The following is a 14,078-nucleotide window of genomic DNA, read 5'->3' on the forward strand; positions in this document are numbered from 1 at the left end:
AATTAATTTTTACGTAAAAATAGCATTCTAAAAAGTGTATTATACAGAGTAGCGTTGTTACATAGGAGCATTCATTCGATGCTTTTGAACAGATTATCGTTGAATAAATTGCGCACAGCTGTAAATGTTTCGTTCGATTCTGATTTGAGCATTATTTGTAATCCGAATTTCGGAAACACGCTTCCAAATTTGAATGCTAACGCGACAATAAAAAATTATAGCGTCAAATAAAAAGTGCTTTATCCTTTGTCTCAATAAAAAGCGCGCGAAAATTATACAGACATGAAGAACGTCGCATGGAAAGTATGGGTGTATTTTGTGTTGTATAAAAACGGGAACATCACGTCAGCTAAATTACGCGTGTTCAGTGGGAAAAACGCCCCGGTTGGACGTTATTTCATCACATCTTTAAATAGTAACAATTGCAAAAATGTATTTGATACTTAAGAAAATTTGCGATTGTTTGTGTTTCTTATTATTCTTGAGCACATTTATAGTAAATATTTACCAGAATTTGCTTTAAATTGGAATTTATGGGATTATCGGGTAATTGGCAAGTTATAATTTTGGTACAAGTTAGCACTATATTGCGATATATTGCAATACGGGTTTTTTAACTGACAATATATTGCAATACGGTTTTTGGCGTATTGTTGCAGCACTAATCCCCACGCAGCATGTTTGACCCAGGGGCGCCCCAGAATTGGTAATGGGGCCATGCATAGTTGAGATTGACCGTATTATCATAAGAGAAGTTCAGTATCAATTAGAAGTGAATCGGTGTACAAATGAAGAAGTTATAGTAAAAGACAATTTTGGGTGGGTGTGGCCTATGTGGGCGGGGCGCCCCAGGGTTGGTTATGGGGCCATGCATAGTTGAGATTGACCGTATTGTCTGTAGAGATGTTCAGTATCAGTTTGAAGTAAAATCGGTGTAGAAATGAAGAAGCTAATGTCAAATAACCTAAAACAAGAGCACCGCATAACGGGTGCCACGCTCGGCTGCGAAAACTTGTCAGAATTTTTATTTTTATTTTAGAGGTAACAGTGACCTTGACCTTTGACCTAGTGACCCAACAAGAGATGTGTTTGTCAGAAACACAATGCCCCCTACTGCGCCGCATTGAAATAAAACTTCTATTTATCATTTGGCAGGTATAGAAATCATCTCCCTTTAAAGGTTATTACTTCCCTTGAATTTTGTCCAATCCAACCGGGGGTGGGGGGTGGGGAGGAGCTCACAGTCAATTATGACCATGTCAGACATCACTGACAACCAAGGCCTGTGGTTTAAAAGAGATCATAACCAGAGTTGATCATGTACATTGTATCTATGGACATAAGTCCACAGGTATGTAATGAACATCAAAGAAATTATGATTATATCATTAAAAAAAAAAATTTGACAAATCAATCATTTGGGTTATAAATAATCAAAATAATAAATCTGTACAGTAACTGTGCAAAGAACTTCAATTCTTGGTAAGGAAATATATCATATGAGATTTATAATTTTATAAATTACTCCCTTGAAAATAATTGTCTGTAACAAATCTCTATTTTTAGTAGCAAATAATTAAAAGCCACTACCGTTACTGAAGATTCACTACTCAAAATGTGCAGCTCCATGAGATACACATGCATGCCAAATATATAAAGTGGATATATAGAATACTTTTCTCCCTTTTTAAAGCTTATTACTTCCCTTAAATCTGTATTATTTACCATAGACCGTAAACGATGACCTTGACCTTTTACCACAATGTGTTTGTCAGAAACACAATGCTGCCTACTGCGCCACTTTAATATATTTAACAAAAATATATACGTGGGCAGGTTAGATAACTATGTCCATTTAAAGCTTATTAATTCCCTTGACTTTGTTTTTTCGACCCTAGACCCTGAAGGATGATGTTCACCTTGAAATTTTACAACTCAAAATGTGCAGCTCCATGAGATACACATGCATGCCAAATATCAAGGTACTATCTTCAATATTTAAAAAGTTATGGCCAATGTTAAGGTTTTAGCACGACGCCTATGGTGGACGCGGACGACGAGCTGGTTATGACTTTAGCTCGGGTTTTCTCCAAAAACAGCCTTGCTAAAAATGAGTGAAAATCTCTGACCCGGCCCCACCCCAACCCCCATAACTTTTGACCCAGGGGTCAGATCAAAATTCCAAATAATGCAGGGTCGCACATATGCTCATAGCTACCATGTAAGTAAGTTTCAAAGTTCTAGCGCTTATAGTGTAGGAGGAGATAGTGGCCAGGACAGACAGACAGACGAGATAACCACAATATCCCCACGCTTTTCATGTCACTGTGGAAGAGGAGAAGCTGAAGAGATGGAAGCAATACTTTGAGTCCATCCTAAACCGCCCAGACCCACCAACCCTAGCCGACATTCCTGAAGCTGAAAAGGACCTTGACATCAACCTCGGCAACATCACTGTAACGGAAGTCAATGAAGCCATCCGAAAGCTGAAGAATGAGAAGGCACCTGGCGACGATGGAGTGTGCCCTGAGATTCTGAAAGCAGAAGACACAGTGACGCCGCAGCTTCTTTGCCAGATTCTTCAAAAGATTTGGAACAGCGAAGAAGCGCCAAGCGAATGGAAGACCGGCTCCATTGTCAAACTGCCCAAGAAAGGAGACCTGGGGAACTGTAACAACTGGCGAGGCATCACTCTACTATCTCTCACCAATAAGATCTTCAGCCGCATCATCCTCCAACGCATCACAACAGCAGTGGACGGTATCCTTCCCCAGGAACAGGCTGGCTTCAGGAAAGGCAAGTCCTGCATCGACCACATCATCAGGCAGATCCTTGAGCAGTCCCATGATGGAATGTATCCCTCTACGTGGTTTTTGTGGACTTTGAGAAGGCCTTCGACAGCCTACACAGAGACTCTCTGGAAGATTCTGAGACATGACGGCATCCCTCAGAAACTTGTCAACGTCATCAGGTCTCTGTACGAAAACTTTGAGTGCAGAGTCGTCCACAACAACCAGCTCACTGAACCATTCAAGGTGGAAACTGGGGTGAAGCAAGGATGTATCCTCTCGCCGCTCCTCTTTTCAATGGCAATTGACTGGATCATGCGACGCACCACAGAGGGAAGGAGGCAAGGAATACAGTGGACGCTGACCTCGCTGCTAGATGACCTGGACTACGCCGACGATATCGGGCTACTTGCTAGCAGGAACCAGGACATCCAGCAGAAGACACAACAGTTGGCACTGTCAGCAAGCACCATAGGTCTCAGGGTCAACATTGGGAAGACTCAGGTCATGAGGAAGAACACCAGAGTTGGCGACCCAATCACTATCAATGACCAGCCTCTGCAAAATGTGGACGTGTTCATTTACCTGGGCAGCAAGGTCACCACAGATGGAGACTGTGCAAGGGAGATCAACACAACATCAGCAAAGCCAACCAAGCCTTCGCAATGCTGAAGCCCATCTGGAGGACCACAAGTCTTAGCCTGCACACCAAGCTCCGCATCTTCAAGAGCAACATGCTGAGCGTCCTTCTATATGGGTCTGAGTGCTGGAAGACCACTGCTACCATCGAGCGAAAACTGGAAGTCTTCCAGAACAAGTGCCTACGACAGATCATGAAAGTCTTCTGGCCAAACATGATCACGAACATAGAACTGCTTAAAAGAGCTGGCGCAAACAGCATTGCGGAGACCATTGCTTTGGAAAGATGGAAATGGCTATGCCATGTCTGCAGAATGGCACCCGACTCCCTACCCAGGGTAGCACTGAGAGGACTCCACAGGGGAAAAGAAATCGTGGACGACCGAAAGAGACGTGGCACTGAACCTTGGAGCAAGAGCTCAAGAACAGAGGCCTCACTCTGCAGACAGCACCTGCAACAGCAGCTGACCAACCAAAGTGGCGCTCCCTTGCCGTCACCTCAAGTACCAGACGGTGCAGAGAGGATTTAATGAATGATTGAATTTTCAAAAAGTGTGGGGATAATAATTTATTTAAAACATTTATGCAGCATACCGTTTAATAAATTGATGTTAACATTATTATATTATTTTGGTTATCTGTGTTGTTTATCACGTTGAAAACAAAAAGTTAATTATATACAAATAAAGCTTATCAAGACTTATGAAGGTATGACTTATGAAGGCACATGTAATTATTGTTTTTTATGTAATAACATACTTTTTAAAGTGATAATATATTCAATGACATTAATGTAGTAAGGTTTCTTTAAAAGATTGTTCTTTTTACAGGGGTTTTTCAGCACTGTCTGCGCCTTCGGAAAACGGAGGCAGTCCCAAAGCAAACGGACCCAATCCCAACAATCAAAATTATAAACAAAAATCCCAATTTCCAAAAAAAAAAATATTTTTTTTTGAGAATGAAGTGTCTTATAACTTGTGTGACTAACCAGTGTTTGTTTTGGTAAAAAATATCTGCTATAAGGTTTTGATTGTTCAGTTCTTATCTCAGAGTGTAACTGTAACTGAAAAACAAAACTGCAGTACTTGAATAAACGTTGAACATGCCCAATATTGCATCTGTTTATATAAAGAAGACAAAATAACAAATTAACACAAATTTATTTGTTAAACCACTGAATTATTTAAGCATGATAAATTAACATTTTTTTCCCAAATGAGCCGTTTCATCTAAGCAAAAATTACCAAAATGGCCAATTTTGTCGATAAAACATTCCCAATTTGGTCAGACTCCTTTTCCCAAAATAGACAGAAAAAAACCTGATTAATTAGGTTGGAATAACCAACAGTTTTCACGCCGCGAAAAAGTGGCGATAACTTTTTTTTGGCCAGTGAAACCTATGATTATGGTATCGAGGTCTGTAAACATTGAAGGGAAAATGTTTTTTACTCCGTGAAGATTTCAGTCTGAGATACTGTCTGATCAATGTTAACTGGGTCACGCGAGTTGTGTATCATGTTATTACTTAAAAGTTGACCCTGGTATTTGTAAAAATATTGCAAGACATGTTCTCGAGAGGATTTCAATAATACTTAGGATTTTGATGCAATCAAGCTTAGATTCATTGTTTTTTTTCACTATTTGGGGAATGGGGCCGGGTCCCTTTGGACTGGGAAAAATTTGCGGTGTTTTGACTAAAATTTGGAAATTAGTGTTGTTGTTGTTTTGCCAACAAATGCTTAATAACTGAGGATACAAGTGTGTCCAGTATTATATTTACTAAGGTTAATCTTACAGTACAGCTAACGCGGCACAAACATAATCTGCGGCTACGCCACGGCCAGATTATTAGTGCGCGGCGGCCGAATCGTGTGTTCACGCGGCGTATCGCCGTGGCCCTCAGCATCGATCCGCGCAACGACGCCGAGTCTGTGTTAACCTCGCGTACTTTCGCGGAGTAAATCAGCCGCATACGTACGCGGCGGATCGAGTGAAAAGATATCCACCTACATGTACATACATGTATGTGTAGCGTAAAATTAATTACGCGCAACTGTTAATGTTTCGTTCGATTATCATTATTAAATTTGTAATCCGAAACACACTTTCGAATTTTAATGCTAACGCGCTCTTTGACAAATTCTAGCGTCAAATGAACAGTGCTAAAATATCCTTTGTTTCATAAAAAGCGCGCGAAAATTATGCAGACATGTAGAACGTCGTTTGGAAAGTTTGGGTGTATTTTGTGTTGTATAAATACATGAACATCACGTCAGGTGTAAAGCGCGTGTTCAGTGGAAAAAAACGCCTCGATTAGACGATATTTCATCATCTCTATAAATAGTAACAAATGCCAAAATGTATTTGATACTTAAGGAAATATCGAGAATGTTTGTGTATCGTAAATATTCACCAGCATTTGCTTTAAAACTGGAATATACGGGATTATCGGGTAATTAGTAGCGATATTACCTGTATAATATGAACAAAATAAAACGTGTTTATATACGCATATTCAAACAATAGTTATAATAAGCTGATAATTAACAAAACAACAAATACGTCGTCACCGTCTTGATTATTGATGTGACTTCAAACTGCTAATTTTCTCAGCTTAAATTTAATAGCAAAATGAACATGCAATTAATTAATAAATCCACCATATGCTGGAGCCTTGACCACTGGTATGTGCGAAAACATAATTACGTGACCTTGTTTATGTGTGAAATACATACACTACGGGCGGGAAACAAACTTAGTTGGCCAGACACATTAACTATGCTTACATGTATATGCTAATACAATCCAGGCACAATAAATTTATTATAATTTTAATTATTATTATAATTGTTCTTTCAAAATTTGTTAACTACATGTAACTAATAATTTTAAAAAGATTTTTTATTTCATGACGCGCATCGACTCGGCATCATGTCGCGGATAGCGGCATGCCTCAGCGGACAGATGCGAAGTTTCGCGACGAAATGCGACTTGCCGCCGCATACTGTTGCGGCTTCAACGACTGACGCGGCATCGACTCGTTTCGCCTTGCCGCCGCGGATCGCGAAATACGTTTGTTCCGCTTTGGCTGTACTGTATATGCATGAGAGAAAAAAAAAAAATTGAAACCTTCCATTGGGAAATTTTAGCTCTCATTTGGGAAAAATATATACTTTTATGGGTCCAGCGATATTTTTCCTTCTTTATAAAGTACCGGTAAACGGCACTTTCCCAATTACGAAAAAACTACAAATTTCCCAATTGCTGTCCCAAAAATTCTCAATTAAGGTAAAAAAAAAAAAAAATATTTTTTTTTGGAAAATGCAACATTTTGTTAGTTTCCCTATGCAGCTCTATGGTTTGAACCTAGGTAAATAAAATATTGACAGCTTGAAACACTAAGTTATCAATTTTAAAGTATTTGGGAGCATAAAATCAAATTCTCCAATTTCCCAATTTGAGGGTTTCACTACTAGATTTTTCCCAATTTTCAGGTGGACTCAATTTTTCCCAATTGGACCGGTACGGGTACTTTTCCCAATTGGACAAAAGAAATCGCTGAGGTCCGGTTACTGGACTCGATTTTGAATGAGAAAAAAACACTGCTTCCTGTAGTATATTGCTGACTATTACAGGAACTTGGGAAGGCTTATTATAGGCAGATCTCCTGGGAAGAAGCAGTACTTAGTGTCTATGGAGGAAATAATGAGAACGTTCCCCGAGCAGAAAGAAAACCAGAAAGCCTGTAGAAATGCCAGAAATGAGTATGTTAGAGACATGATAAGTGAACCTGGAGGCAACAACAAGAAGCTATACTCATATGTAAAAAGCATGAAAAGTGACAGTTCAGGCGTTGCTCCCCTGAAAAAAGATGGGTCCACCTATTCTGATGCTAGTGCCAAAGCAGACATCCTGAACGACCAGTTCTCCTCAGTGTTCACAAAGGAGGACTGCGAGAACCTTCCAGATCTCGGACGGGATATCCCAGTGGAGGCCCCCCCACTGATGATCCATGTCAATGGTGTAAGGAAGCTACTTGAAGCCCTCAACCCACACAAAGCATCAGGACCAGACCAGATATCATCCAGATTCCTGAAGGAGATGTCATCGGTCATAGCCCCAGCACTAACCCTCATCTTTCAAGCGTCTCATTATCAGTGCCAAGTCCCTACTGATTGGAAACAAGCCAATGTCACGCCACTTTTCAAGAAAGGAGACAAGACCCAAGCTTCCAACTATCGTCCTGTGTCACTAACCTCAATCTGCTGTAAGACCATGGAACACATTGTTCACAGCCACTTGATGAAGTTCTTGGATGAACACAAGCTTCTCTCCGATGCACAGCACGGATTCCGAAAGAGGAGATCATGCGAGTCACAACTCATCAACACAGTACAGGATCTCGCAGCAGGGTTGAGTAACAAGCAACAGATTGACGGGATACTACTTGATTTTTCTAAAGCATTCGACAAGGTGCCTCACCGACGTCTTTCAACAAAGCTGCACCACTACGGTGTGCGCGGCAAGACTCTGGGGTGGATTAACAGCTTCCTATCCGATAGACAACAGCAAGTTGTACTTGACAGAAAGGTATCTGCACCAGCCCCGGTTACATCAGGAGTCCCTCAGGGTACTGTCCTCGGGCCTCTCCTGTTCTTGGTCTACATAAATGACCTCCCAGGTAGTCTCATCAACTGTACGCCTCTTTGCCGATGACTGTCTATTATACAGGACCATAAGATCGGCAGATGACACCAAGGCACTTCAAGATGACCTCGACCAGTTACAAGTATGGGAGCGGGAGTGGTTAATGGACTTTAATCCGGACAAGTGCGAAATGATCCGTATTACCAACAAGCGGAACATCACACCTGGCTCATACAACATCCATGGCCAAACACTTAAACAGACAGATAAAGCCAAATACCTTGGTGTGACCATAGACAGTTAACTCACGTGGAACAGCCATATAGACATCACCGCTAAAAAGGCAAACTCAACATCAGCCTTCCTTCGTAGGAATCTGGCAACCTGCCCTACAGACATCAAGGCAAAGGCATATACACATCACTTGTAAGACCCCAGCTTGAGTATGCGGCATCTGTTTGGGATCCCAAAACCCGATCCAACATCAACAAATTGGAGTCTGTCCAACGAAGAAATGCCCGCTTCTGCACAGGCGACTACCGATACACCAGCAGTGTCACTGCAATGATGGTCAAGCTCGGTTGGCCAACGCTTGAATACAGACAGGCTTTTTCCGCCCTATGCCACGGGTCCGAAATTCGGCCCCATTCCCAATGCAAATCTGGTTGTTTTTTTCCCAATTGAAAAAAAAAATCCCAATTCCAAAAAAAAAAATAAAAAAAAATTATTTTTTTTTTACTTAAAATATATAAGTTAACCTGATCCGGTGTAGAAAATAAAAAGTGTTGCATATTTAAATTATCTGTTGCCTTGAATTTGTTTTAAAAACTGTAAAATATGTTAATGATTATTTAAGACTTTCCTTATTTTCCTCAAAATCCAGCGCTTCGCACGATTTTTTTCACCTCAAAAAAAGCCAGGCCTTTTCCCCAAATTCAGATTTATAAACCTGCACTTATCTCACATGTTCATAATACGTTGTAAAATTTTAATAATAAGTTATCAAAATAGTCGTTATGTACCAGTTAACGGCTTCTTTGAAATATAAGAAACACTATTTACATGCGATAATTTTTCCCAATTGAGCCAATTTTGCGACTAATTTTTTTCCCAAAATGGGAGTTTTCACGACGCGAAATTCCCAAAATTCCAGTGTGGCGTATTCCCAAAATGGAGCGGAAAAAGCCTGACAGACGACAAGCGGCAAAAGTGGTCATGATGTACAGGATCGTAAACAACCTGGTGGACATCGATTCCAGAAGCGTACTCATACCAGCAGGAGTGCACACCAGAGGCCATGCAAACCGCTTCATAGTGCCATTCACGACAGTCAATGCCTACCAGTATTCCTTCTTCCCAACTGGAATACGCCTCTGGAATGGTCTCCCAGAACAGGTGGTCAATTCGCGACTTTCCAGTTTAGCGCCCCTAGCGGTCAGGAGGTGATTTCAAAACAAAGATGGCTGCCTATGGGGTCATGACCCATATGATATGAAAGCATTGAAAAGCGATAAATATACATTAAATTCACAACGTAAACATAATCAAAGGAGAAACAAACACAACAAAGGTAAATATATTTGTTTCTGCAGTTTTTTCTTAATGCCAGCTGATAATATCAAGTCCTTACATCAAAATTGACGTGCGCTGTGTTGAAAAGACTTGGTGGGGTAATGTAAACACATTGATATCTACGTACATTGAAATGAGGTAGATTTAGGCTGAAAATAGCGTCCAAATAAAATGTTATATGTAAAAATATTAATATTAAATAAATGTGAATCCTCATTGATAGATGACAATCATTTTTAAATGAAATTCCAGTATCGACTATCATATGTGAACAGTATGTCATGAATGCATTCTTTGACTTTATTAAAATCAGGGAAACACTAAAACATGTAAAGTCTGTGTGGTCGTCTGAATATAAAACGCTTCGTGTTGAGTATTGAATACTGCTTAAGCCGGTGCTAGTGGTAAGAGATGTTTAACCTTCTATTGCCTCCCTCTCATGAATGGATATGATAAAACTGAGTCGCAATTTTTTTACTTTCATTTTTGGTTTGGTTGCTCTCAAAAGATAAGCATTTCCAGATTATTTTTTTTTAATTTTTTTTTCCATTTATGATAGGCCCCAAAAAATAAATTGATTGTTTCCGCTTTCCAGACCAACCGAATTTTTTTCTCCGGGCCCTTAAGTTTAACATTGAAAATGGCAATAACAGTGTCTGTTATGTTTATTTTTCAGATGCCTCATCATTGCTGTGTGCCGTTGTGTACTAGTGACTCTAGAGTGAAATCCTCGCAGGATCTTTCTTTCCATTCATTTCCCAAGGATGAAAGTTTGAAACAGAAATGGGTAAAGAACATTCGAAGAGACATTGGTAAGAACTTTAATTTGAACAAGCATACAAGGATATGTTCAGCTCATTTTGAGGGAACTTGTTATGAAGTGGCTGTGCCAGGACAAGTGCGTAGAAGGTTGAAAAAAGACGCTCTGCCCACAATATTTTCATGGGTCACGCCAAAAATTCCACGTAGAAAGCTATTCAGGGACAAAACACCTAAGACGCTGAAAGTGACAGAAAGTGGTCAAAGGTGTGTCTCTGGCAGTTCATTCATGATAGATCATTCATACTCTGGACCAAGTGACAATATGGACTATGTCATTGATGACTGTGACATACAGGATGTTTCTCCTTCGCCAGATACCTTGAACACTAGTAAGCAATCTTCATCTACAGATGACAGCCTTCAAGACATTGAAGCAGACCCTTCACCACACAAAGAGGACCTCTTCAAGCAGCACAAAGCCCTGCTGCATGCAAGATCTAAAGAAAAGTTTACAATTGTGCGGTTCTGTTCTTCTGATAGTGACATCAGATATTACACAGGCTTCCCTTCATACACAGCTATGTGTGCTTTCTTTCACTTCCTTCAGCCTGAATGTAACTTTTTGTACTATGTTGGTTCGGAAAATACTTCTCAAGGTAAAGCGTATGAGTTTGTGTCGAAGAGGGGGCCATCCAGATCTCTGTCTCCCCTAGAGGAACTTTTTCTCACATTGGTCCGCCTTCGAAAAGGTCTTCCAGAGAAAGTAATTGCAGACTTGTATAACTTATCTGAAGGACATATTTCGAAGATTGTGAATACCTGGATTCTTTTCCTGTTTGACAGGTTAAGGTGCCTACCAATTTGGCCGTCCCACAAACAGGTGCGAAAAACAATGCCCATTTCATTCCGGACTGATTACCCTGACACACGAGTCATTATTGACTGTACAGAGATATTCATTGAACAGCCGTCAGCATCAGTGTGCCAAAGGGAAACATTTAGCTCCTATAAACACCATAACACTGCCAAAGGACTCGTGGGTATAGCACCCAGTGGCCAAATTACTTTCATCTCAAGTTTATATGCGGGTAGATGCAGTGACAAAAAAATTGTAAGGCACTGTGGCTTATACGATATTCTGGAGGAGGGAGATTCAGTCATGGCCGACAAAGGTTTTGATATTGAAGAGGATTTGAAGGAGAGAAACCTATCGTTAACAATCCCCCCGTTTCTTGAGAACCAGGCTCAGTTCACCTCCCAACAGCTTGCGGCGACAAGGAACATAGCCGCAGTACGAGTGCATGTGGAACGAGCAATAAGAAAGGTGAAAGAATTTGAAATACTCAGACACACAGTCCCAATATCACTTTGCCCAATGTTGGAAAAAATTTGGACGGTTTGTGCTCACTTGGCCAATTTCACTGGTAGCTTATTTAAGAATAAATAAAAAGGTCCTCTTTGTGGTTCTGTCAGAAAACTTGTTTGAACAGTTACAATTTACAATGGCTTTTGTGGCACGCTAGATGGGAAGCCGGCCTTTGTGATTTTGCAGAAACTGAACAAGTGTTATTTCATATGTGTGTTCAGTATTAAATATTGTGTTAAAGTGTAAATATAATTATAGTAAGATTACAGAAGAAAAAAAAACAATATCATTGAAAATTTAATACAGAAAACTGTGAAAAGTCCTGAATTCATATGTTTATATTTTATTTTAACCCTTTTAGTGCTAGAACCAAACTTTAATGGCCTTTACTTTTTACAGTTTGGATCCTGATCAGATGCCACTAAATGATATTTTGATAGTGTTTTTTGAAAGAAAGTTAAAATGATATTTTTAGAAATTCAGCAGATAGTTAAAATTATATTTTTAGAAATTCAGCAGACGACATATTTCCCAGCATTTACAGTGTTAACCATTTGGACACGACTGTCAGATTAATGTGAAATATCAAGAAATGATTTCCATAATTTTTATTTTTGTCAGCATGCAAACCTGAAATTTCCCTGAAAATTGGCTCCTAATATGGATATGAACTAAATACTTAGTTAATGCACCTTGAATCACTTTCAATTTCATACATGTATAGAATAACATAGCCCATGATGGAACTAGAATCAGGATTTTTCAAATAATTATTGACTCTATATTGATATATCTTATAATAAAGTTATAAAACATACATGTCTGGTCCTCTATTTCATATTCTACTGCATTTGATATATTATCCTATTTATAGGCTATAAGACTGATTTGGAAAATACACAACATAGTTATAATATTAAAATTAAAATGTTGCCTAAACCCTTACTGCATAAGAACCTGTAAAAAAATTTAGTGACTTATTGATCTGCTGGCAATATTAGATAATGCACACTTAAAACTGCAGGTGGCCACTGTAATCCCAATCAATGCCAATAAACAAGGGGTCATAGATCCCCTAGTGACTGTGTAGACGAGAGTTGATCAGCTGGATATTGCTTAAGGCCATGTGCCATATGAAGGATGTCCCATAATTTATGACACCTTTTTATCCATTGTTGCCAAGGACTTCCCATAGTTACAAAGAATTTTGCAAGATGTTTATATGCAGATTTGTTATTCTGTATCATCTATATAGTGCTGATGAAACACTGAGTGTATGAATGTTTGGTCACATCACTTTTTTTTTAGTCATTATCATTCATCTTTATGGAATAGAAATTAAAGAGTTTAGAATGTCATTTAAGAAATGAAATAATGAATTGTCATAATATTATGAAGTCCAAACTAATGTTTATAATTTGAGATATAAATTAAATTATATATAGCTATAGCTCTACTTCAGAAAATACTTGTAATTAAATTTGATATTTAATATTTATATATCTTTTCCTAATGTTTGTGTTAATTTGAGATAGCAACATTTATTACTGCTATTCTTCAGAAGAACCAAAAAATGACCTTGAATATGAAGATTTATTTTAATCTGCAGACAATTGTTTTTTCCTAATCAATTGTCCTTGTTATTTATTAAAGCTAAACCTCTGTTAAAATATTAGGTCATCTCTTGATTTTGATTATTTATAAATGATGCTTATTTTTAGTGCTTTTATTTGTTGATATATTTAAATAATAATGTTATTCCTCAAATGTGCATAGAACGCTTAATAAAATTTTTACATAGTACATTTGTTGTATATCTAATTGGTTTTTGAAAAGGTCCATGAGCCTTCTCAAACGAGTGCTTGGTGGAATCAATCCTCTCGGTGCAAAAATGAGGAAGCGATCAAGATCCATTTGGTAATGAATGAAGTCATTGAAGTTAAACTTGAAAATTAACTTAGTGTATAGAACTTATCGGAAGCCAAAGATCGTTTGTTTTTCAAATCATATAGAACCTGTAACTGTAGAAATTCAGCAGACACCATTTATACCAGACATTATATCTAAGACGAGAATGGTCACTCTTCATTCATGTTTATCAAAAGTAAAAACAGAAGTAAACTTTACACTTTTAATTCATGAATTTCCATATGGAAACATTCAAAATACATATCAACATATTATACACATAATGAGCAAGCATGAGACAGCAGTTTTTTAACCACATTTACCCTTTCAGTGCGGGAACCGAATTTTGAAGGCCTTTGCAAACAGTTTGGATCCAGATGAGACGCCACAGAACG

At 38.8% G+C, this 14,078-nt stretch overlaps 2 protein-coding genes across 3 annotated transcripts in view; one reads left to right on the top strand and one right to left on the bottom strand.

The window, feature by feature from the left end:
• Positions 1-14,078, bottom strand: part of LOC127880791 (protein RER1-like) — a 43,539-nt gene that overhangs the window by 24,951 nt on the left and 4,510 nt on the right. The gene's annotated exons all lie outside the window — the stretch shown is intronic.
• On the top strand, positions 9,479-13,576 carry LOC127880789 (uncharacterized). The gene is made up of 2 exons (XM_052428204.1): positions 9,479-9,645; positions 10,324-13,576. Exon 2 carries the CDS (start codon positions 10,324-10,326, stop codon positions 11,854-11,856), a length of 1,533 nt encoding a protein of 510 aa, XP_052284164.1. The 5' UTR covers positions 9,479-9,645; the 3' UTR covers positions 11,857-13,576.

The sequence above is a fragment of the Dreissena polymorpha genome, chromosome 5, assembly GCF_020536995.1.
Source record: "Dreissena polymorpha isolate Duluth1 chromosome 5, UMN_Dpol_1.0, whole genome shotgun sequence".
Taxonomy (NCBI): Eukaryota; Metazoa; Mollusca; class Bivalvia; order Myida; family Dreissenidae; genus Dreissena; species Dreissena polymorpha.